This window comes from Perognathus longimembris, chromosome 24 (genome assembly GCF_023159225.1).
Source record: "Perognathus longimembris pacificus isolate PPM17 chromosome 24, ASM2315922v1, whole genome shotgun sequence".
Taxonomy (NCBI): Eukaryota; Metazoa; Chordata; class Mammalia; order Rodentia; family Heteromyidae; genus Perognathus; species Perognathus longimembris.
In genome coordinates this window covers 11,906,657-11,933,276 of record NC_063184.1, presented here as the reverse complement: position 1 = coordinate 11,933,276, position 26,620 = coordinate 11,906,657, and the positions used below count along the sequence as shown (strand labels likewise).

Below are 26,620 nucleotides of genomic sequence, written 5' to 3'. Positions count from 1 at the left end.
GAAAGTAGTATTAAGAAAATAACAAACCTCAGACATTCCAATGACAACTGTTGTTGCCTCTAATTTTTCACCTATCAGAGTGAAAAGAGCAGGGTGTCATTGTTTTGTTGTATTTGCCTTTATTAAAGTATGCCTCTGAGTGAAGACTATTGATGGTGTGGGGCACTTAGCTCCTTTCCTTTTCTCCAAGTGCCTCACAAATATCATCCCATTACTCTTCAAAACTATCCAGGCAAGATATCACACATCTCATCTCAAAAAAAAATGATCCTTGAGAATGAGAATTTATATCCCCTGATAAGTGTGGATACTATATGTGCACTTAAACTCCTCCTCTCAGTTATTTTATTTTAGTTTAGTTTACTTTATTTTGGAGAAAGAGTCCATAAAGGGAAACACTAAGAAGACACCTCAAAAAGACAGGAAGGAGCCGCCTGTCAAGAAGTTATTTATGGCCGTCCTCTCCAACATGTTTGTTTTACAAATTAACATTAAACCCTCAAATAACAATAGCTTGGCATGGATTTTCTCTGAAGCAAAGATGAAGCTCTAAGTGTTTAGCCGAATTAAGGGCTCGCGTTCTATTTACATAATGATATATTCTGTTTATCTTATTAGCACTGTAAAAATATTAGTAGCCATCCATAAATAGAGCCCTGGTAAAGGATATTTCATTGTAGAATCACTAATCTATGTTAATACTATATTGGTCAGGGTCTTGTAACAGCTGTTAGGGTTTCAATCCTGATAGGGCAGAGAGAGAAGATGGGAAAATCCTTAATAAAACGTTGCTTGAAGCTACAGGTGGGAAATAAAGAAGCTCGTGTGACCTATAATCTTATTCCCTCATAAAGTCATCCGGAGAGCATAGCGGCTTCGGCGGCTGAAATTAGACAACACGCTCGTGGCTTTTCAATCTCAACGTTTGCAGTTCGATGTTATCATTTTCAGTGAAGAACAAATGAAGGATACTGCTGCCCAGCCAAGGTGTTCTCTCTGGGCTTAATCAGTCCACTCAACCACATGAGGAACTCAGTCTTAACCGTGTTTTATTCCCATTTCTAAACAAGGCAGATGTCTTACTGCTCTGTTCAGATACAGGCAACAGCTTCTCACCAGGCTGTATTTGGGTTTTATCTATTCTTAAGCCAAACACATCTAAAGAAAAATTTCCTTTTAAACATTTCATGCTTAGATCAACTTAGTAATAATGGAAGGGTGTTGTGAGGTCATAAAAACTGTCTTGGGTTTCAGCCCAACTAGAGCACAGTCTCTCTTACCCACAATCTTATCACATTACCACTATGAAACACATTTGTACAGATATTTAAAGATAATTTTTTATTTAAAAGATTGATAAAGAGTATCAGGCAAGGGCTCAGCAGAGACCTAAGGTACTGTGTGATGTCTCTGTAATCTCAGGAAGGCACTGTCTTTGGCCCTTCCTGTCTCTATAGCCATTGCAGATGGTGCAAAGCTTTTGTATTTCTGTTACATACAACTGGATTTTGATGGGGAGCTAGCATGTTGCTTCATTTGGCTTAGAAAAGTGGGTAACTTGTGTTTCCCTCGGCCTCAGTGTAAAGTGGGGGGTATTTTACTTCTGTTTAAAAAGATAGTCTTTGGGATTCTTTCCCTCTTTAATTAGGGAGAAGACTGAGCAAAATATAAAATCATGAAGCTGAAAAGGAAAAAGGTTTCTGGTGGAGCTTCTGAAAAATGTTTGATTGTTTTTTCCTGTTCTCTCTTTCTAGTTATAAAGAGCTTATCTCAAGTTAATACAAACGTAAGATTTACATTTTCAACATATTTTATCAAACCCCAACTAGTTTTTTAAAAAATCACAGGTAAAGGCTATCAACTGAAATTTCTATCAGAGGAAAAGATTGTTTTCCCTAAAAATGTATCATCCTATAAAAAGAATAGAGTTTGACATTATTATTAAATTTATTATCAAGCATTTGGAATGATGTGCAGGTTTAGATTTAACATAAGCCCAGTGTTTGTAGTATGCAGTTTCCAGTTATTTACTATGTATAGGAAAAGTTGTTTAAGAATAGTTGGTTTATGAGCCGTTTACTTGAGAAATTATGTCAAATATTTGCTTTGTGAAATCCCAAGAATTGGTTGAGTATAATTGTTACCTCATGCCAGCAAATAAATAAATAAATAAATATGGGACTAAAGAATTCCTATCATTAATTTGTCAGAAGCAAGTTGTCATTTCTGAAAATTTAATGTCATCGCAGCTCCACCTCCAATAGCAAAGGAGCACTATTGCTAATAGACTTCAGAGCTTGAAATAAATAAATCTTTGGAATCCTGTTGCATCTCTTGGGGTGTGACATTTGACAGTCTTTTATAGCACAGAACGAAACAAGTTTGTGAGCTGGAATTCAATTGCAGCGTATTGATTCCTTGCATCAGTCATTATTCCCTGCTGATTGACAGGTGAAAATTGGTTACGTTAAGTATTTCATATGTTATATTGGCTGACATTTGCTTGCCTGCTCCTGTGTCAATATTGTTGTAAAGATCTCCAGCTTTATGAGATAGCAATAGACACTGACTGTGGCTTTTGTGTGATGTTCCAGTGTTTTTCCTGACATAATTTAAGACATATTAAAAACCAGCAGCATCTTCCCTCTTGAGAAGCTTAATGCCAATATTATTGTCTTCCAGGGGAAGATCATGTATGCTCATAATCGGGTGCTAATTTCCACCCGCGCGCTCATGTTTAGGCATTAGGCACTATAACTGTAAAATTGAGCCTTCTTGATTGATTCATGTCAAGCCTCATCTCAGCTCCTGCTGGGGAAGTCATCCGGCTGACCCTTTTTACACTAAAAGAAGAGATTTGTGTTCCTTTCTTTCACCTGGAACCATCAAATTGACTGAATAATCTGTAATACATTAGTGCTGACATTTGTTAGGGGAGAATTAAACAAGACACAGTAATCATCCCCCAGAATAAAAATCAGGTTTGATTTCCAGCAGAGTTCTATCAAAGGCAATGACAAAATCCATCTCTCCCAAGATTCAGACTTGTGAATATTCTCTGTATTAACGAACGAAGTGAACACTTCAATTCTTTATAGGACCTACTTCTCCAATAGAAGCTTTTAAGGCTAGGGAGACCCAGTTATATGGCCAATACATATTTGTAAAAGGTGAAATTGCTAACGGAAAGAATCTTGCTTTTCTTTTATCCTTTGGTGCTTGTTAATTTGAGAAATGAAAACTCGTACTTTTCCCTGGAATATGTAAAATCAATCCAGAAAGGACCTGTTATCTACTTTATAGTTCACCTAAGAGTTATGACAGACAAGTAAGCCAAGTATTCATTTACTAAATTCGATTCTCAATTTTCATTATGTCCCTTAACTTTGCAATGATTTTGAATTTAGCTCAAGAATCCCTCTTCAGGTCATCCTCGCCAATCATATTAAGTAGGAACTTCTGTGGGCTTCGGTTTCATATTCCTTGGTCCTCGCAGATAACACCAGCTTGCTGCCTATGGCTGCCAGCAAAGACTTGAAACACAATGTACTGAGAGGTTCACATGTACTGGTTCTATAAAAAAAGAAAACCACAGTATTTTATATCCAGCATGTTTGTTTAGAGCCACTTTTCAAGATGATTTGTTCATTAGTGATTATGTGAGTATGTTTTCTACTGCGTGTTCACACTTCTCAGAAGTACCACTTAAAATGGACCTTTCCCACTTCTGACTGCATTTCTTGAAGCAATTGTCAAGTTTGTTAATTGGGGTCATTTCAAAGTGCTAGCATGCCTGTGTTCTAGACACTTCAGACGGTGTGAAGCAAGTTTGGTAAGAGAAAAGCACAGCTTTCCAAAGAAATAATGTAGAAAAATATGTTTAAAAAACTATTCCTTGAGAGATTATGAAACACTCTAGAAACCTGCTAAAGTTAAACAGGTATGACTTCAACTACTGCAAAGTAGCTATCAAAGTCTGTAGAAACGTATTAATATAAGTGGACAAAATAAGTTGCCCTCATTTTATTTAACTTGTGATGAAAACCAATTTATTATCTTTAAGATTAGCTTCAGCCAAGCACATTAGGAAGAATTACCTACACTAAATGGAAGACTCTTTCACAGGAGAGAGGTGGAACAATCTACTTGCAACAAAATAGGCTAAGTGATAAAAGAAAAAAACTGTTTAGAAATACTCACAGATGTAAAGAGTTCGGGGGAAGATATGACATGCAAATAGACATCATAAAGAGAGCAGAAGCTGTATTTTCATTAGAAAATAAAATTTCAGTCCATAAGTATAAAGGGAAACAAGCAAGACTAGTATATAATGATTATAGGGGAAATTCAGGAAAATTGAACACTAATAAATATCTCCCACATTAGAGCACTTAAATATGTAAGTCAAATATTAATACACTTAAAAGATTATAGACCATAATACAATAATGCTAGAGAATTTCAACCTGCCAGTGGACATGTCAGCAATTAATATTTCACTCAGACATCATATTTAAACTCTAGCCCAAATGGACTGTGCAGTTATTTACAGATACTCCACTCAACAGCTGCAGGATGCACATTCTTCTCAGGCACACATGGAATTCTCCAGAACAGATCATATGCTAGATTACAAATCGTCTTAAAAATTTAAGAAAATTAAAATCATATATTGCTTCTTTTCTGGCCATAATAGTATAAAAGTAGAAGTCAATAACAAGAGGAACCTTAAAAATAAATATATAGAAATTATGCAATGTTATCATGACCTTCCAATAGACCAGTGAAGAAATTCAAAGGTAAATTACAAAACTTCTTGACACAAATGAAAATAGAAACCAAACAGAGCAAATTCAGTACCAAGAGGGAAATTTATAGCAATAAATACATATACCAAAAAGAAGAAAGATCTATAAACCACCTAACATGGCAACATGAGAAACTAAAAAAATAGCAAAAAGCTCAAAAATTAGAAATTTTAGAGCAAAAAACAAATGAACAAAACTGAGACCCTACAAAACCAATAGGTAGGGCAACAAAATGAGGACTGAGACATTTGAAAAATAAACAGAATCAACAAATCATTAACTTGAGGAATTTAAAAAATATATAAAGGGATAGAGAAGTAGCCATGGCAAGAGATAGGGAGATAGATGATAGATAAATAACTTAAAAAGGATACAGTAAGGTGGACAGAAACAATATAGATTATAAGAAATGATTTTGGACCATCATGTGCCTTCTCACCATATTAAAATATAAATATACTCAGTCTATTAGAAACTTAAATGTAAGACTTAATATTAGTTATAAATAAAGAATGCCCTGCCTCTTTATTCTTTTTTTTTGGGGGGGGGGGGCAGTCCTGGGGCTTGGACTCAGGGCCTGAGCACTGTCCCTGGCTTCTTTTTGCTCAAGGCTAGCACTCTGCCACTTGAGCCACAGCGCCACTTCTGGCCATTTTCTGTATATGTGGTGCTGGGGAATTGAACCCAGGGCCTCATGTACACGAGGCAAGCACTCTTGCCACTAGGCCATATCCCCAGCCCCCCTGCCTCTTTATTCTAAATCTTTACAAATTCACTATTGAGGGATGGTGGAGCTCATTACTTACTAATAATCCTCTCACCTGAAAAGCATGAGAAACCATGAAGGAATTCAAAGACAATTCAGGTTTTCACTGGAATAGACTAGATCAAGCTCAAGCTAATTTATCATCAGTAACAGTATAATAATACCAAACAACATGAATGGAACAAGATGGTTCTGCCTCAACATTCTTGACATAGAAGAGGAGACTGTACTACCTATAATTTCAAATGTGATATCTAAGACTAAATTTCAATAGAAATTCTACACAAAAGGTTTAAAATACCAGTAATCCATACAAGTAACAGAAAAGTATAAAAACAATTGGCATTGACTTTCCACCCCTGGGTACCTTTAGTATAGAACAGCAAGACAAAAATATTCCATCCCATATACGATTCTTTTGTTTGTTTAGAACAAATACTGGGGATTGAACTCAAGACCTAGGCTCTGGTCCCTGAGCTTCTTTTACTCAAGGCTAGGGCTCTACCACTTGAGCCACAGCACCACTTCTAGCATTTTCTGAGTGGTTAAATGGAAATAAGAGTCTCATGGATTTTCCTGCTGGGGCTTGCTTCCCACTGTGATCCTCAGATCTCAGCTTCCTAAATAGGTAGGATTGCAGGTTTGAGCTACCCGTGCAATATTTTCTTGGTTTCTTTTGCTCAATGCTGATGTTCTACCAACCACCTCAGGAATACCTCCATGGCTGGCTTTTTGATAGCTAGTTGGAAATAAAAATCTAATGAGTTTTTCTCCCTGGGGTGACATCACAGCTTGATTCTCAGATTTTGGCCTCCTGAGTAGCAATGATTACAGCTGTGAGCCACCAGTGACTAGCTCATGTACAATGCTCACCATTTTATACCAGCAGTGATTGCAGTCATTGTAATATGTGAGGATTGAGGCAGATTCCTAATCTACCATGCTTTTTCAGGCATGACAAAATGAAATCACCACTGGCTTTCTTGAGTATCATCTTTGTATGCCAGTAGACTAGTTACTTCTTAATACACAGAGCAAAGAACTATACCCACCCAATTAAATCTCATTATATAGGAAATATTTTTACCTCACAGAAAGTGTCCATGCATTTTTTCTGTTTATATGTACATATCGTGGGTACTAAATATACTCCTATTGATACAAATGATTATAAAGTCAGAATCGGAGTTGACATGTTATAGATTCCTTCCTTAAAGATCTATTCCAAATTTCTTTTTCTTTCAATAAGAACCTGCTGTCCTAAAAATTCTCCCCACGCCTCCTGTTAAATTGTCTTCTAGGGCCAACACTTTCCTAAAGATTCTCTCACAGACAGTCACTGGAATGGACAAAATCTTCACCCTGACCATGACATGCAACAGTGATTTATAACTTAGTTCCAGCTGACTCCAAACACATCACTCTTCTGCCTTTTGCTTCCTAAGTAGCTAAGATTACAGACATATGCTATACACACAGCTGGTTCTATCTTCATCTAGAAATATGTATCTCACAGTTATGCCTGGTTTCAAATACATCTCTAAGAAACAGCTATATTGCTGGAATCATCTACTATGAGGACAGAAAGCATTTCATTCTCAATGGTATGTAAAATGAAATGGTTTTATGGGAATTCTTTATGGCTAACAGGATATAAATGAAGGGCAGAGTGGCAATATAGCAAATATACGGACAAGTATGAAACTTAGAAATACTTCTTGGGTTACTTTTTGTTCTTTAAAAAAGTACTGGAGGTTAATCTCTTAAAACCTCACCCTAATGATAGTCTTCTATCACACAGCTCCAAATCCAACTATTTGTGGTGTGAACACTGGTTAATTGTGACTAGGGAGGCCATCGAGTGTGCTCAATGTATTCCAGTAACAGGACAATTGCTATTGTAGAAATCTTTGCTAAACAACATAGAGAGCCTGGGTTGCAATTCTGCTATCTGGCATTGCCAAAGCAGTCACATGTGTTTCTAATGTTGAAGTGTAGTTATTTCTGTTGGATTCAAAAAAACAAGTGAAAAAGCTGCCTTTAGTGGAGCCTGGAGCAACTTTATTCTATGTCCAGGACAAAAGATAGATTTAGTAAATGGGTTATTTAGAAGGAAAGACATGATTTCAGTGACTTCAAAATCTAAAGAGCTCCAGCACCTGTACTTGTTTCCTAATGATAATTGAGGTAGCTGTGCAACTTTTTAAGTTTTGAGGACAGGTTCTCAAACCTTGTGCATGGACAACCACTGGATTTCTGGACTTCTACTAAAATTGGGGGTGGGGGATGTCATTCCAACCTTCTTGCAAGCATGTATCTCACATAGACATGCAGATTACAGTTATTTCCTGCCACTGTCTCCTATCAGAAAGCACACTGGCATCAATGGAGTGGGCCATTGTGAATCTCTATAGATTGGTGAAATACTTATAGTTTTTGAAAAATGGATTTCAAGAGAGCCAGAAGGGGACAAATTAAGATAATTGAGAGGCATTATACTATTATTACTGAAAGATGAATGACAAAAAGAAAATCCTTGCTTCTTGTAATAAAGAAATGGTGATTGTATATACATTGCCACCCACCTAGAACTAGAGATTTTGTTTGATACATTTTAATGAAGAGACTTTTTCTGGAGCAGTTACTGATTTAAAGTTAACGTATCACTGAAGTTATGATAATCACTGCTGAGAAGGGGAAGTGCAAATTAACTATTGATCTGATAACACCCCTATAGGATCTATATCCAAGTTGAGCACAAAGTAGGTGATCCAGAGCAGAGGGGAGACTTTGAAAGTTAGCTCTCAACTTCTGTTCCACACTTGCCATTGTAAGACATTCAGCCACAATTGACCTATAAACTCAGGTTGGATCTTAAATTTTTTTTCAAAAAAACCTCTATTTTTCTTATCATAAGATATCTTTATAAGATATTCAAATAAGAAAGAATTGTGAAGTAGGTAAGTGCTTTAAGATTCACAAGAATTGGAGAAAAGATCAGACTATAACATATCTTCTTAGCCAGTCTTGTTGGAAGTCTGTTGAGGTTCCTTGTGCTTACAGATGTTAACACATGACTTTTGGGTTTTTTTGTTTTTGTTTTTAGCAATCATGGGGCTTGAACTCAGGGCCTGGATGGCACCCCTGAGCTATTTTTCTCAAGGCTAGTGTCCTGTCACTTTGAGCCACAGCTCTACTTCCAGTTTTGAGTGGTTATTTGGAGATAAGAGTCTGGGGCGGGGGGAGGGAGGGAGACTTTCTACCCAAGCTGGTTTGAACCATTATCCTCAGATCTCAGCCACTTGAATAGCTAGGATTACAGATATGAGTCACCAGCACCTGGCAAAAACAATGACTTTTTAAGAGTTGTTGGTCATGGTCTTCTCACATCCTTATGAGAATATATGACTTGACTTTTAAATACCACCAGTCTATTTAGGAACAACAACCCTCATGAGCACAGTCTGCTCATTCTCATTTATGTCCATTATGAACCAGTGTATGCTGTACTCATGCCTGGCCTCCATATGAAGTCCTTTCTTAAAATAACTGGGATGTCTCTGCATAGTATAGATAACTAGACTCTTTTCTCTAATGCCCATGACATTCAAACCTAACCAGATGTTATTTCTACTGGTTTTGAACATTGATTATCATTAATAAGATGTTTGTCTACTTTTTGCAAGAGTAATCCAGTGATGTTAAATGGTCACATTTTTGTTGGTTATTATTCTTAGTAGATTATATATGTATATATTCATGTATATATACACATATATTCATATGCATATATATGTTCCACATTTAGGGACATATATAAAGATCAGTTAAATTACACTCTCTAGTGAAGAGAAGATTTTCTCAATTTCCAGAGCAAGATCGAGAAAATAGTATAGCTAGAAAAAAGATGAGTTGATCCTTAAAGGCTTTCCCTTCAGAATGGAGGTTGTATGACTGAAAGAGGCCCAGGTCTGTCTTGTCTGCTTCTTCAGTTCATTGGAAAAGTGGTAGATGCTGCATCCCCCGCCCCAATTAAACACTTCATTATGTTCTGTCTTAGTCTCTAATCACCTCTTGCATGTATTACATTTCTAACAAGACTATAAGCTTTTTGATAGCAGAGGTAATTATCTTCAGTGGGTTTTTTCCTGTCTCCCTCATAGCTCTTAATTCTAGCTGATTAAATGATTGATTTAATCAAGAATGCTCTCATTTTTATCCCTCATGTTTCCAAGATCGCTGGCCAGGTCATTGACAAGGCAGAAGACATGGTTTGTATGTAAAGAACTCAGGACCTTTTGATATAGTGGACTTGGTTAATAAGGTGACTAAATAAAGTCAAGTGATTTATAATTAATGGAATAGACATCAAGAGGAAAGATTATATGAGGAATTTATCCTTTCAAACAATTAATAGTTTTCGGAAATGGTGAGAATGACACAGATGAACTTTGTTCTCTTCACAAATGTTAAGAAGATATAAAATTCACTGCTTTTCTAAATATAGAATGAGTATTTCTGTGCTGGGGCCTACATACAGAAACATGAGATGTAGTATATATATAATGTGTTATACGTTATATATTATTATATTATTATCATTATATATTATTATATATTATTATATTATTATCATTAGCCACATGACTGTTAATTTTGCTTAATCTTTGGGTTGATTTTTTTTTTAAATTTTCATTAAGTATACCAAAAGTTACACAGGAATTGATCAACAAATTTGACCAATTTATAATTGGTGATCAAAAGAGAAAAAAAAACATACACTTGTACTTTAATGAATGCATTTTATTAGTAATATTCTGCATTTTTTTCTAACAAACTAATAGCACTAACTATTTTAGGCTTCCTAAATGTTCTGAGTAAAGCAAAATTTAAAAACATTTTGTTCCCCAAGGCAAAAGAAAGGGCAACTATTACACATAAGTCAGGATACAATTTATTTTACAGGCATTCACCCAAATCTTTCTTTTCAAAACTCTTCTAAATGTTAAGACAAATAAAATTACAGTTAATTAGATGCTTAACTACTGTTTATTATATTTATATATTACTTTTTGGTCAAATGTGAATGAAGGGGAATTATATGCCTGTGTGTACAAAGCAAACTTTCAGAACAATTGAGTCTCTTGGATAAGCCCTGTACTTTTAAACACTTTTTCTTAGCCAACCCATAATTTTACAATTTAGTGTATTATGAAGGAATTAAGGAAAGGTGGTGAAGTTAGCAGCAATGTCATTTGGGGAAATTCCTGAATCCTCATGTAGAAATGGATCTACCAGAGAACAAAATAATGATACATTTTTGGCAAAGTAGATGACAAGGTATTACCCCTTAAATAAAACAAAAATGTGAGGAGGGAAATCTGCAGAGTTAAAGGGAGGATGATCTGGGAAACTAAACTAGCACAAATAGAGTGTTGAGATCCCTTTTTTACATGAAGATACTACATAGAAAATGAAACATGAGCTGCTAAGTAATATTCCAATAGTCAATGAATGACTACTACAAATATGTATTTGACAATAAAAGGAAAAAAATAAACAACTGCATTGAACTCTTTCAAAAGGATCTGAGAGACATTGCTTTGGTGAGAACTATTTCAAAAAGCACTATCAGAGCAGTCATTTTGTTTTGTTCAAAATTTTGTGGTGTTAACACTTTTAGGATTTAGGAAAAGCTTATCCACATAGTTTGTCTTCCAAGCATGTGCATCAGATACAGGGTTTAAAGCTGGAGGATGCAAATGTAACTTATGCTCTCGCTCTCTCTCTCTCTCTCTCTCCTCTCTCTTTCTCTCTCTTTCTCTCTCTCTCCCTCTCTGACACACACACACACACACACACACACACACACACACACCTAGCACCTTGATGTTTTGGGTACTTTCCTTTTCTTCATACAACTCACCCTCCACATCTTGCCCAAGTGGGCTGGAGTACTCATAGCACAATAGACCGAAGGCAGTCTAACTTCTCACATAGTGCTTCAAGGCACAGAGACAACAATAAGAAAATCCCTGGGGCTGGGGATATAGCCTAGTGGCAAGAGTGCCTGCCTCAGATACACGAGGCCCTAGGTTCGATTCCCCAGCACCACGTATACAGAAAACGGCCAGAAGCGGTGCTGTGGCTTAAGTGGCAGAGTGCTAGCCTTGAGCGGGAAGAAGCCAGGGACAGTGCTCAGGCCCTGAGTCCAAGGCCCAGGACTGGCCAAAAAAAAAAAAAAGAAAAAAAAAAGAAAATCCCAACCGTCACATAAAGGCTATGCCAAATCATGCATGTTACAAATCTCCAGTGTACTGAATTTGAGTTCGATCAGTATGAACACAGAAAATAATCTTTAAACATGGCATAATAAATGAACAGCTATTTAATCCTGTTTACAGAAAAGAAATTTCATTAGCACTGAGTACTACTAGTTTCCAACTTGTGTGTGAATATGAATGTTATGATTCTTTAAAATAAACCAGAGGTCCTTGGAATAAGATTGATTAAAGTTTATGAAATCTACACGTGCACGTACACACATACACACACAAATGGGAGATGATAGTTGGCATATCAGATAAACAAAACACATACAAAAGTCTACTAAATTCAAGAGCCAACTTGATTCACTTATTGGCTAAAGATCAAATTTCATTAAAAGGGGATGTAGGTATCTCCTCATATATTGACTCCCAAGAGTGATATGACAGACTCTGAATGTAGGTCTAGTGTTAGTGATTTGAGGAACCTACAGACTGAATGCTAGAATGGTTGTACCAGTTTTCATTCCCACCAGTATGTGCAAGGGTTCTTTCCCTTCTCTAGCTTTACCAACATTTGTTGTTTGTTTTCTTGATCTTTGAGAAACAAATGGGGTTAAGTTGGAATTCTGCTGGAGTTTTGGTTCACATTTTTTCCTGTCTGGTGATGTTATCTACTAGCCATTTTATTTTTTTCTTTTGAGAACTGTCCGTTCATTACATCTGTCCATTCACTGGCTGTGGGTTTGTTTGTTTTTTTTTACTGTTTTTTTTTGTTTGGTTGGTTGGTTAGTTGGGTTTTCTTTCCCCTTCCCTCTCCCTTTGAATATGCTGGATGTTTCTTTTTTATTTATCAATTTACTTTATTGTTATTTTAAAGGTGATGTACAAATGGATTACAATTCCATGAGTTAGGTTATGAGTCCATTTCCTTCCCTACAGTATCTTCTATTCCCTCATCTCTCCCAGTCCCTCCCTCCCTTCTCAACCAATGAGTTGTATAGTTCACTTTCATCAGAGTCCAAGTAACCTCCATGGTTTTACTTTTTCACCCCTTTTCCCTCAAGTTCTGTACTCCCCCCCCCCCCCGCTTGCAACTCTTCCTAAGATATACACTTGAGTACACCATAAGGTAAGAAGACAGAATCATCAAAAGCTAAAACAAAACAAAAAGTGTCATTTCCTTATCTTGGAGTTCATTTCAGTATGTATATTATTTTAAATAAATTTGAAGAGGCATTTTGGCATTGTACCTTTGTGTTTCTCTCCTAAGAGTATCCTTCTTTGGTCTTACTCTGTGTGAATATCTAGAATCCTGTAGAATTTATCATATCCCAGACCATTTAAATCTAATTTCTGCATATCAGAGAAATATATATGACATTTGTCTATCTGAACTTGGCTTACCTCACTTAATATGATTTATTCTAGCTCTATCTATTTCCCTGCAATTGACAACGTTTTATTCTTACTAATGGCTGTGTAAAATTTCATTGTGTATAGATATGACATTTTAATTGTTTTGTTTGATATGAAGATTTTGTGTGTGCCTGTGCTTGTAGTGGGCCTTGAATTCAGGGCATAAGTACTGTACCTGAGTTATATGCTCAGGGTTAGTGTTCTATCACTTGAGGCACAGCTCCACTTCTGGCTTTTTTTTTTTTTGGCTGATTAATTGGAAATAAGAGTTCCATAGACTTTCCTGCCCATGCTGGTTTGGAACCACCATCCTCAGATCTCAGCCTTCTAGAATTGCATGTGAGCCTGGCTTGATGTGACAGTTTTTAAATTAGATCCAGCCCCTTTTGTCCCAGTGTCATCTTTGCCCCAGATTTTAAAAAGAAACTATTTAATAATATTCTCACAAGAAGAATGCTGACCTGAATTCATTTATTGCTACTCTTAGCAAGTAAGGTTAAAGTAGAATAATTTAAAATGGTGAAACATTAATCTACTGTTAAAAGGTTTAAAATTTAATCTTAGCATTTAAGCAATATAAGGATAAAATGAAGAGAAAATTCAACTTATGTGTCTGCTTCAGGTATAATGTCTCTTGGTTGATACTGACTTTTAGGTTAAAAAATTCATGAATCATTGAAAACCACTAAATAGAGATTGACAGTGCTCAGCAGTATGTCATAAAATATACAAGATTGGATTTATTCTAATTTTACCCCAAAGGGTACAATTTAACATTCCCAATCAGTCAAATTCTACAATAGATTATAAAATGATAAGTTATAAGTTTTAGGAGAAGGAAGCAATATGCCAAAATACATCCAATTTTTTGGTAAGTGTTGTGAGACAGGGGTTCTCAGAATATGATAGATAAACCATCTGGATTTGCAATGAAGACTTGAATAACACCATAGCATACCTGCTTATTGACATCAAGCTAACATGATCTCAATGAAAAGACTGCATTTTCCTTTTTTATCCAGTATTTCATTGTTATCCATATTTGAAAGGCCCAAAGAAGTAAGGATAAAATTTTAAGAAGGCATAAGCAGGAGCACATTAATATTTATGACTCTAATATGCAACAAGCACCTATGCTGAGACAAATATAATGAAGAAATTTAACCCAGGTGTGTTCACTTTCCACCTTTTTTAGTCTCTTTTGCTCAGACACACTAACTTTCACACCAGTTGATTAAAGGAAAGCTAGGACACCTTGAGCTTATATTTCTTTGTATTCATCAGTAACTCATTTGGAAAAAAAAAAAAAGACCTGGATGTTATTAAAGTGGCAAGTTGAATAGCTCAAAGTAAGTTAATACTATGATGTGACTGCCATAGAAAGTAATTTAGTCTTAAATGGACTTAACAGAAGCAGAATACTGAGCAGTAAATGGAAATTATTTCCTTTGGAGCTGGCAATGGTCATGATGGAGTGTTGGATTATGAAGAAAAGCATTTATGAGGCATGGTAAAAAATGAGAAACTTTCCAGAACATCAAGCCCTAAGAGGATTTTACACTAGAATTCATGAAAGAGAATTGTTTGCTTGGTAGAAGACAAAAGTAAAGAAAAACAAGACATTGTTCCCAAATACATGAAGCTGTATATGAAGAAACCAAAGTTGATTGGAATAATTCTACATATCCTGCATATCCGACAAAATTAAGATGATTGAAGGAAGGGGAAGGATTCGGAGACGCGGGGAAAAATAATGACAAGGATGACACTAATCAAGTTGTAGTGTATCCATAAGCTGCTTTGTTGAGTGGTAATTTTATTGTACAGTTATTTAAAGGCAATACAAATAAAATAAAGTAGAACCTGTGTATCCACTTTCACAAATAAGATCATGTGAGTTGAGCTGGATTGCCATGTCCCCCTCCAAAAAAATATACAGTAACTCAATGTGCAGGCTACATTTACATTATTTCAATTTCTTTAATTTGGTGTGGGTTATCATCTTTTGTTTAAACAAAGCATATCAACTTTAGTGGACAGCTGAAGATGAATGCCATGTGACATGAGGAGAGTCAAGGGGCATGGCATGGCAACATGCGGGCAGGGGGAGAGAGACTTAAGTAGGGGTGAAGGGTGTGGAGTAGGGTCCCGGGTAGCTGGAAGGTTCATTGTAATGTTTCCTGTTACTGATCTTATTTGTCAACAAACAGATATAAAAGAAAGTTATATCGTTGGATATCCACAACACGTTTCCTTTAAGATTGTCTCTGGCTCCGAAGTGAGCATGGAGGTTTAAAGGGGTTCGTGCAGTCCCCACGGACGCTCTTGAGCCTGTGATGTACTAGCACCAAGGTGCTGAGTGCGCAGTGATACCAAGAGAAAGCAGCAGTGACATGCCTCAGTTTCCATTTTACTTCCAAAAGCTGACCCACTTGTATTCATGAAGTCATCCAGGATCCTGCCTGTTTGATTGATACAGACACAGGTAGCTGGCGGCCATTCCTGGCAGAGAAGGTTTCCATCAGTGTGGATCTGGGGTTTGGCACAACCAAGAAGTTCCCGGGTAGCTGGTCAGTGCATATGTTCTTTAGACTGTCGATTTCCACACGTGCTGAGGGATATAGAACATGTGTCTATACCCTTTGTAACTGCATTAAGAATCAATTGAGTAAAATGGCTAAAGACCTAGAGACAGGTTTTCAAGTTATAGCTGTATAATTTCTGACCTGGGTGAATTTGAATTTGCCTATATGTCTTCTGTGTTAAAACATGAGTCCCATTAGTAGCTTTTAAAGATAACATTAAGGAAAACATTAAAAACAACAGTGTTAACCTCATGAGGGCAAGCAAAATTTATGTTAGTTCCTATTACTAGAATAATTCTATCTAGAATAACTTAATAATGTCATGGTAGGAACTTGGTAGTTTTTAAGTTAGGTGATGTAGGTTTAAATGTTACCTATTCAGAAGTGGCACTGTGGCTCAAGAGGTAGAGCACTGGTCTGGAGCACAGAGAGGCTCAGGGACACTGCCTGAGTTCAAGCCCCAGGATCGGCACACACACAAAAAAGTGTTAGTTATGAAAAGAAATAGAGACAGGTAACTTGAAACCTAAACCTAAAGCACCTCTCTGAGGCAGCCGTCCTGGATCCGTGATGTATAGAGGTACTTCCTGTAATACCCTGGCACTGGTCCTTGGAAGAGAATGTGTGGCAATAGTATGAACTCTTACAGAAGACTAGGATAGGGGCAGAGCACCGAGATCCTCGCCTAAGGAATTGTTGGCACCATAATTGTCAGGAATTGGAGATTCTGAGTGACCACACTAAGCAAGCTACCTACGAACCAGAGGTACCTCTATTGAACTGCCATGCTAGAAAATCAATCACTATGCTTTATCTCCCAAATCTTGAGTTTCATTTGTTTTGACAGCTAATATTACTCTTGTTAATAGCCATTGAAGATAATAAGTGTTCAAAACATTATAACATTTACTGTATATCACACAAGTGAATTCTAACGCCAATGCATGCTAACTAACCAATGCAAGTTGATTATGTAGAATATGAGAGTTTTAATACAGTGAAATATCAATATGTTCAGATATCAGGACACTATCAGGCTTTTGAACCAGCCAACGAAATCAAGAGCTAGGAAGTCCATACTGAAATTCTTAACATCTCTTGGTGAGTAATAAATTCTATAAGGAATTTAGGAGATTAAAAATAGTGTGTATGTGTAATGTTTGTAGATGAGAGAATGATAATGATCAAGGAAAATTTGATCTGTTGAACAATTCATTGACCAGTTTTATTCTTATTTTATATGCTGGGCATACTAGGGGTAAACTTTCAAATTTAACTTTATTACTCTTTATTGGAAATACATTATAAAATTGGTATTTGGTGCCTATATAAAAGATGCTAATATATAACACTCAGGAAAAAGTTTTCTACTACGACAAACCTGCTTTTTTTTTTTTAGTATAGTTGACATCGCATATTATAATAGCAGAATTGATATATGTGTTTGTCAATGAAAGTCTCTTGAAAGTGGGATTCATTTTCTTTTTCATGTTTATTTTTTATTAGCTTTAATTAGCTGTTTGTGGGAATTTCATTTTGTCATAACCATTATATATATATATAATGTAACTTGATCTGAGTCACTCTCTTTCCTCCTTCTCTCCCTTTGCCAGACCAATCTCATCAGATTTTATTGACTCATTTTCACTCATGTAAATAAAGCATTTTTTCTAAATTCACTCTCTTTCACCCTCTCTGCTCATTTGAGCCCCACCTTTGCTCACACTGCAGACAGGATATGCTCAGACTTCCTAATATTTTTATTAAAGTATATGTTAATTCTTTTTTCAAAGTTGTCACATTAACCATATTAATAATTTATATGTGTATATCTACATATAATATATTGAACATCACAGATAATGTATTATGGTACATGTAATGTATTATATATAACATGTGTATAATATATGTACTATATGCATATGCATATATGTGTGGATGTATAAAACATGTAAGATTACATATAAAGCATTATGTGTAACATAATATACATATACAGATATGTGTGTATAAAACATATACATATACAGGTGTACTCTATGTGTATGTACATATGCAAAATCTCAATGAAAACAATCTTTTTCTGTGTGCATGTTCAGAGTTTTGAACGCAGGATCCCAAGCTATCACCCTGAGTTTCTGTTCTACCATTTGACCTACGCCTCCACTTCTGAGTGAGGATAAACTTGTCTCTGAAAAACATATCAGTTTGTTATAATAATCCATATAATAATTTATTTCTTCACTCAGAACTTGAGTTTGACAAAGCACATGACCTTCCTATCTCATACACACACACAAAATTCCTAGGAATTTTAAGTAAACATGCATCTGTGCAAACAACTAAATGTGCTCTAGACATATTTTCTGCTGTCATTGTAAAACAGCAGGAACTATGCTTTTCTTTTTTTCTTTTTTTTTTTTTTTGCCAGTTCTGGGGCTTGAACTCAGGGCATGAGCACTGTCCCTGGCTTCCTTTTGCTCAATGCTAGCACTCTACCACCTGAGCCACAGCGCCACTTCTGGCTTTTTCTGTTTGTGTGGTGCAGAGGAATCGAACCCAGGGCTTCATGCATGCTAGGCAAGCATCCTACTACTAAGCCACATTCCCAGCCCAGCTTTTCTTTTTTTTCTTAAATTAAAAGTACTCTTTGGTATAAGATTCAGGTTTTCAAATACTTTGTTTTACCCAATTAACTTAAAAACTTCCCTCTATCTGTTGGTACTATTTAAGTAAATAGTGACATAAAAACAGCTTATTTATATTGCTATACAATTAGAAATCATAGAATCATATATCAAAATCCATATATCAAAGACAATTAACCAAACAGCATATTCAGACTTGATTCTCCTCTCAATATTGTCAAAGTCAGTCTGTGGAAGATATCTATAGTCAAAGCTTTCTTACCTGCTGAAAGTTGAATTTAGTTCCTTGCAGGTAATAGGTGGAATTTGTTTGAGTGAATAAATCTTTCAGTTTAGGAAGATTAACTGCTCAAACTTAGCTCAATAAGCCTTGCCCTGGGGCAGGGGGAGTGAGTGGCTGCGATATAATGATAACATAGACTTCTCTACATATTGTGTATTCTTCTTTTATGGAATCTTAGCATGTAAATGGTAAATGCTTTTATTCCTCTGACCGCTTTTCTTTCTGTGGTTTCACGGAGAGGCTTTGAAATCATCCATCTATTTCTAACAAATTAACCTACAAACATGCCACTTTCTCCATCAGCTCACAGAACACAGGGTATTATTTGGTATTTCTTTCTTACTCCTCCCAAAAGCCTAGAAAATTGACATAACTGCAAGGTGCTGATCACACTTTGTTCTTAGAAGAAGCAAAATATGCTTCTTCTTCTTCATCTTCTTCTTCTTCTTTTAAAACATTTTCCAAGGTGTCTTGAGAGGCAAAACTGCCTCTAGCTACAAATGGGCTTAGTTTCTCCAGTCCATCTTGTGGTGTCACCTGCTTGGTGTGGAGTCTGGAATAGCCCAGACACATTATGTATGGGTGGCCTTTTGTTTATGGCAGACAAAGCCCAAATCCTCAGGATTACTGGAAGATATCATATAACACACAAGATGGAGCTACTATTATTCTCCTCTAAGACATATAGCATTTCCCCTGGGCAGAGAAAAGAACGCATAGCCAATCATAAGAAGACAGAACCCATTAAAGATTTATGCAAGGCTGAATTACTTGGCTTTAAACTATTTTTCCTCCTCCCCTCCCCCATTTTTTCTCTTTAATAAGAGAGACATTTCTTCCTGAACAGCAAAGCTGATGTAGATAGTATCGCTACTAATCCTTGGCTTAACCACAGAGCTTCTAAATGGCTCGAATTAGGCTGGGAGATGGGACTGTTTGATTCCCTTCATTTTTGTTTCTGTTTTTAAGGCTCTGTCACAAAATGCCCCACTAAACTGGCATTTATGTGTGCTTGAGGCCCTGTGTGTAAGTTTCCTTTTAAGCACAGTCAATGAAACAGCTTTGAAGCTGTTGAACTGTGTAAATGTTATATTAACATTTTCTCTTGCAATTATAGACTTTTACATGGTCTTGTTGAAATAGCACTTGCAGTAGGATGGGGAGAAAAAAAATACCAGAAATGAAGATACACAAGGAAATGAAAAAAAAAAAAGTCAACAGTAGGCTCTATTTATTTAGTTTCTGAAATAAATCATTTCAGTTTTAATTTACACTTCTCTAGGATAGTGGTTAAGAATAGACAAACAAAGGATACTGTGAGAAATAATTTCATTTTGTTCCTTTGTTACACGAGATCACTTAATTTCCACTTTCTCTTGGTTTGCATATGGAGATTTGGTCCATGCATCCTGTTCTTTAAATTTGCTAACTAATAACTAGTACTCAGAGAGCTCATTCTAAAGACCAAAGACTCATGGGTGATGATTCAAAAATTATGAGAATACAAGTAGTTGTCCAGTTATAAGAAGAAAGGCAAATAAAGTAAATTAGACATTAATCCAATGTATTCCCTCCTATCCATGTCCCTATTTAACAGAAATCATAATGTGCTCCCAAATTGAAAAGTGATTTGAATCATTGCAATAATGACAGGCTCACTGTGTGCAGTCTGTGAGGGGGTTAGAAGAGACAAGATATAATCACTTAGACTCTAAGGAAATATTTTAATAGTCTAATTTGGTCTCCCACTGAATACAGAGCAATCAGTTACTGATGCATAGCACTAGGAAAACGCTCCATGAATTTTTTTTTCTTTGCACTTAGATACCATTGGGCTCATATTCTCTGAAAAGAGAATCAACAGTTGTAACCTCAACATTTGTTGTATAATCATAGGGTTCTTGTTTCTTGATTGTCTTCTTTTCCTTGACAGACATGTTTTGTCTTAAAATAAGTATACAATTCTTGTATTTGTCCCAATTCAAGGGAACTTATGATAGACACCTTGCTGAGCACCTGTAACTTCTTCTCCAAACTGACAGTGTCTTTTTCTCCAGCAGGGCAGAAATCCAAGATGGACACAAACATTCATCCTTGACACAGTATCAGATAGTAAACATGCATTTCAGAGGCTGATTGCTGTAATAGTGTTAAGTCTCAGTCCACATGATTAAACTTTGACTGGAAAGCTTTAAAAAAAAGTTATTGTTACAATAGAACTTTCTATAGTTTACTTATGCAATTTGTTTTCAGTTCTTAAAAGTATATTCTGGAAAATATTCTATTAAAATTCTTTGAAAAATATTATTTTCTCTTGTACTTTTTCACATGATTCTATTTCATTACTCAAATACTAGCTTCCACTAGGCCAATATACTTTAGTGCTAAGACTATTCATTGGAACAAAAACTCAGTGATTAGGGATTATGAGAAACCATTGAATCACAATTACAAAGCAAAAAATACTGTTGGAATCAAAATCACTTAGTCATCTTAGTATGAATTCTATAAATGAATGCTACAAAAAGAATCAAAACTGGAAATACATGTGCTAAAGATATGGTACATATGAAATGTTCTTTAGATTAAATGCATTTAATTTTTAATTTACATGAATTCCATAAATTAATTCTAATTGAATGCCTTACACTCATTTACATGATAAAATTGCTTCAGTTAAAAATATAATTGAGAAGTTTAGCATTTCTTGAAAATAAAAATAAATTTTTTTATTTCTGAAACATAAGCAGACCTCACATTTTCTTGTTCATTTGTAAAAGTGGTTTCACATTCTCAGGTGCTTTTTCTCTGAGAAAACAAACATGCTATTTAAATACAAATTCAGTTATCTTTTAAATATTTAAAAGCTTTTGAAAAAGTAAATTTAAGGAAACAAGAGGAGAAAATATCACAGTCAAACATTGTTGGGCTATGGAAAGTAATTTCATTAAAGGGAACCTTATGAAGCTATAAAAGTCCAAAAGCATTTTCTAAATCCGTAGATTGTTAAGAATTGAAGAAAAGATCAGAATTTTAGGATCAATTTCATGTGATTTTGCAAGATTCATCTACTCGAGAATGGTAACACTTTGAACTATACGCAACTATCAGAAACAATAAGAAGTTATCATGTAAGAATCCACAAGATACTTTAAGAATTCATGAGTTCTTAACAATATTCTGTATAAGAACTTCATCAGTTAGTTTATCTTTAGAATCCATTTATCCTCATTCTGGGTTCCATTCCATTTAGCCTAGCAAGATCATATAAAAAATTAAAAGACTAGGTCAGCTGATACATAGTACTAGTCGTGTTGTCAATGGCAGCTCAAAAGCAGAAGGCAAAGGTAACAGTTAACCTAAGACGTTCTTGATTAAGATTGGTGATAACAGAATATGTAAAAATCTGGATTCTGAATATGTTTTAAAGGTTGAGTCCTTGGAATTCCTTGATAAAGATAATCTGTGGCATAAGTGAAACCGAGCATCGAAATTACTTCCTCAATTCTTCTCTTCCTGCATGTTATGTGGCAGGTTATAATTAAAATCAAATGATATGAAGTTGCCAAAAAGAGGGTATACAGAAGGAAGAAAAAACAGAGAAAGAGAGAGTCATGAAATAAATTTAGAAAAACAGAATGTTTGTGTTCTCTTAAAATATTTCTTTATCCCAGTCACCAAGTAAATGTTAAATATTATTTGTTATATTATTATTTATCATTCTTGATGTGGTTGTGTGAAGTTAACTTTCTTTTAGAAAGATGGAGTTTTTTGTATGCTGTACTGCTTGTTATTCTATGAAATAAGACTATATCTAGGAATAAAGACTAACTAAAAGACATAATTTGCTTCAATTGGTTGTTTGTCTTGTGTGTCTTATACAGAAATTTACACATGATATGATTTTTTAAGGATTTATGTGGAAGGGATGGATGGGTTTGGACGAGATAGAAGAGAATGCTGAATGGGGTGGCATTGATCAAGATGCATTGTGCTCATAAACTGACACATTGATTGGAAACCTCTCTGTAAAATTACTCAAAGATAATTTTAAAAACACATTTGAAAGAAGCCAATAACAAACAAAATGGTGATTATAATAGCAAAAAATTCATTTTACCTTTAATGGACATATAATAAGTATACACATTCACAGTGTACAATGCAATGTTTTAATTTGTGTGTGTGTGTGTTTGCTGAGTGTAGTCTAATACTACAAGTCATTCGCATATTCAGTACTTTGAACAGTTATCATTTCCTTAGGGTGAGAATAATTTCAATCTTCTTTTCTACCTGTTTTGTCATAAACAATACACTATTGTTATATTCCCTTAGTTTGAAATTGAATATGAAATCCATTCTTCCTATCTGATGATAACTTTGTAGTAACTAATCTTTGCCTATTCCTCCTCCTTTCCAGCCTCTGGTCACCAGGATTAAACTATTCATTTCTATGAGATCAACCTAATGGGGAAGGCACAGATTAAAAGCTCATGCATTCAATATGCAATGCTTCAATCAAGATGATGGGCTCACTCAACCTGATAGATTCAGCCTGGGTACTATCCCTGGACTTTTTTGCTCAAATGTAACATTCTACTAATTACACGACAGTCTCACTTCCAGCATTTTGGTGAAAAGAGTCAAACAGACTTTCTTGTCTGAACTGGCTTCAGAGTGGGATCCTCAGATCTCAGCCTCCTGAGTAGCTAAGATCACAGTTGTGTGCCATTGGTACCCAGCTTGCAAGTACATTTTGAGTTTTAGCTAAATGTTCGTCATTTTGATAGGAGTTTGTAAATTTCTTATTTTCAGAAAATGAATCCTTATAGATATAATGTTATGCTCTTTGAATTCTATTTTTTAATCTGGTATAGTTTTACTTTGTAGTTTGTTTATAAAAAAGTGTGTTCTGTCATTTTCTCCTTTGTTTGTGCTAGTATAGAGCCTTGAACTCTTGACTTGGGTGATTTGTCACCCAAGTCAAGATGGGTATATTTTCTTAAATATTTTATCTTCTGAAGGACCAATAGTAAGTAAGCAAATACTGATAAAATGAATACAAAGAAACATTTTATTTATGGAAGTGTGACTACTTAATAATAATATAGACAAGTACCTGTAATCCTAACTTTCAGGAGGCTGAGATCTGAGTATCATGGTTCAAAGCCAACCTTGGCTGGAAAGCCATAAAACAGCTATAATTAGCCACCAAAAAGCCACCGGGGGGCGTGGGGACGGAAATGCCACTGGGCAAAGCGTCCCAGTCCCCAGCTCAGCTCACGCAGCCTCCGACCCTAATTTTTTTGAGCGCCAGAAGAAGGCGGGCCTCTTTCTGTTCCCAGCAGAGCCAGGGCTCATGGTCCCAAAAAGCATCTGAAGCAGGTAGCCGCTCCCAAGCATTGGATGTTGGACAAACTGACCGAAATGTTTGCTCCTTGTCCATCCACTGGTCCCCAGAAGCTGAGAGAATGTCTGCCTCTCATCATTTTCCTAAGGAACAGACTTAAGTATGCCTTGACAGGAGATGAAGTCGAGAAAATCTTCATGCAGCGTTTCATTAAGATTGATGGCAAAGTCAGAAATGATATCACCTACACTGCTGGTTTTATGGATGTCATTAGCATTGACAAGACTGGGGAGAATGTCCGTCTGATCTATGACACCAAGGGTCACCTTGCTGTTCACTGCATTACACCTGAGGAGGCCAAGTACAAGTTGTGCAAAGTAAGAAAGATCTTTGTGGGCACAAAAGGAATTCCTCATCTGGTGACTCATGATGCTCGAACCATTTGCTACCTAGATCCCCTCATCAAGGTCAATGACACCATTCGAATTTATTTGGAGACCGGCAAGATAACAGATTTCATCAAGTTTGACACCGGTAAACTGTGTATGGTGATGGGAGGTGCTAACTTAGGAAGAATTGGTGTGATTACCAACAGAGAGAGACACCCAGGTTCTTTTGATGTGGTTCATGTGAAAGATGCCAATGGCAACAGCTTTGCCACCCGACTTTCTAACATCTTTGTTATTGGCAAAGGCAATAAACCATGGATTTCTCTTCGCTGAGGAAAGGGGATCTGCCTCACCATTGCTGAAAAGAGGGACAAGAGGCTGGAAGCCAAACAGAGCAGTGGGTGAATTTCATTTACTGTCTCTATGTGCCATTGGAAATAAGAATCATGAAATGGTATGTATTACATCAGAAATAAGAATCAAGGGATTTTTAAATAAAAAGGATGATGGTGTGATTTAAAAATTTTAAAAAGCCACCAGCGACTCTGTGGCTTAACTGGTAGAGTGCCAGCCTTAAGCAAGAAAGCTCAGGGACAGCCACCAGACCCTGAGTTCAAGCCCCAGGACCAGAACACACTAATATCAGTAGTAGTAGTAGTAGTAGTAGTAGTAGTAATACTCCTGTAGAGATGCTAAGGAGATACTAATATGATGGTACTATTAGAAGCAGTAACTCCAGGTTCAGTGATTTGCAAGATGTATGAGGTCACAGTCTGAGCTGCTAACTGATGCTTTACCTCTCTCCACGGTGGGTTTTACCAGTTAGTATACTTTTCTTTTAATCACACTAAGTGCACTATTACCAGCTGTTAGGCTTGATCATATCTCCCTCTCTGCCAAAAACAACATCTTTTTCCAAGTTCCCTGCTCCTCAGCTGTGCCACCCCAAAACAATGTTTACTCCTCATTAAAAGACTGCAAAGGCAACTGAGAGTCAGTCAACCACACAAGCAGTCCAAACCAAACTGGGGAGGAGACACACAAATCTGATGCGGTGACTCACATTAAGGAGAGGTTGTGCTTCTGCATTCTTCCTAAGCTAGAGCTGGGGAGAAGCTGTGCTGAGAGCCATGGGAAGAGCTTGGGGAAAGCAATCGAGCCATGTGGTCCAAAGGCCACAGGCTGCTGTTACAAAGTCCTTGCAAAATAAATCAACCACAGAATTAATCAATTGCAGCTTGTGGAGGCCATACGAGTGAAAAGATACGTGTGCCACTTTAGCCATGTAAATTGGGCCCGGAGTTCTGGTCTATCTCCAAGGAATAGAAATATTTATAGCCAGATGGGGCTCTAAACAAAGAAATGGGGCAAGACTGTTGGGTTATTGGCCTTCCAAGTGTTCTGTAGGATTATAGAAAGACCCAGTACAAGAACTTTAAAACAATTCAGACTGCTTGAGAAGGAAGGATGTTTCCATGTGATTATTATAGCCCCAAGCAAGCTCAGAAGATTTTTGTATTTCTGCATCTATTCCATCTACACTGGAAAGTCTGGTCTTAACTGAGGCTTTGCCTACTCAGGGTTGTGTGTTGACTGAAATTCCAAAGGAACAGTATCAGTCATTTCAAAGTGCATGCCACTTTTTCAATACCACTGATCAAAGGATACATTTCCTTAGGATAATTCACCCTTTGGTTTGGGGCAATACTTAGAAATGTTCCATGTCCAGAATGTGCACAGGTTCAGCAGTACACTATCTTTACTGTTCTACTTGCATTGGACATATTTGTATCTTCATCACAGAAAACTCCAAGGGAATGAATCCAAAGTTTCCCTTCCTGAAAAATAGTTGTGAGAAATCTGCCTGCATTTGAAAAGATATTCCACTGACATATAAAGACAAAGATCCATGAAATGGCAATTACTTTAGGACATTAGGACAAAAACCCTGCAGTAGAATCTGCAAAGAGCTTAAATAGTCTAGTATTCTTTAGAAAGACTAAGTCAAAACCCAACAAAATAAGTACCAGGAAATGAGTACATGAGTGCTTGCAAGAAGAGGGGGATACCAAGGGAAAAGGTAGATGAATGAAGGGTAGGGCA

The 26,620-nt window shown here is 36.2% G+C and overlaps 1 protein-coding gene across 1 annotated transcript; it reads left to right on the top strand.

Annotated features, from left to right (window-relative positions):
• Positions 1 to 24,184: 24,184 nt before the first annotated feature.
• LOC125341451 (40S ribosomal protein S4, X isoform-like) lies at positions 24,185 to 25,049 on the top strand. Its single transcript, XM_048333507.1, has one exon. It carries the CDS (start codon positions 24,185 to 24,187, stop codon positions 24,848 to 24,850), a length of 666 nt encoding a protein of 221 aa, XP_048189464.1. The 3' UTR covers positions 24,851 to 25,049.
• Positions 25,050 to 26,620: the final 1,571 nt, after the last annotated feature.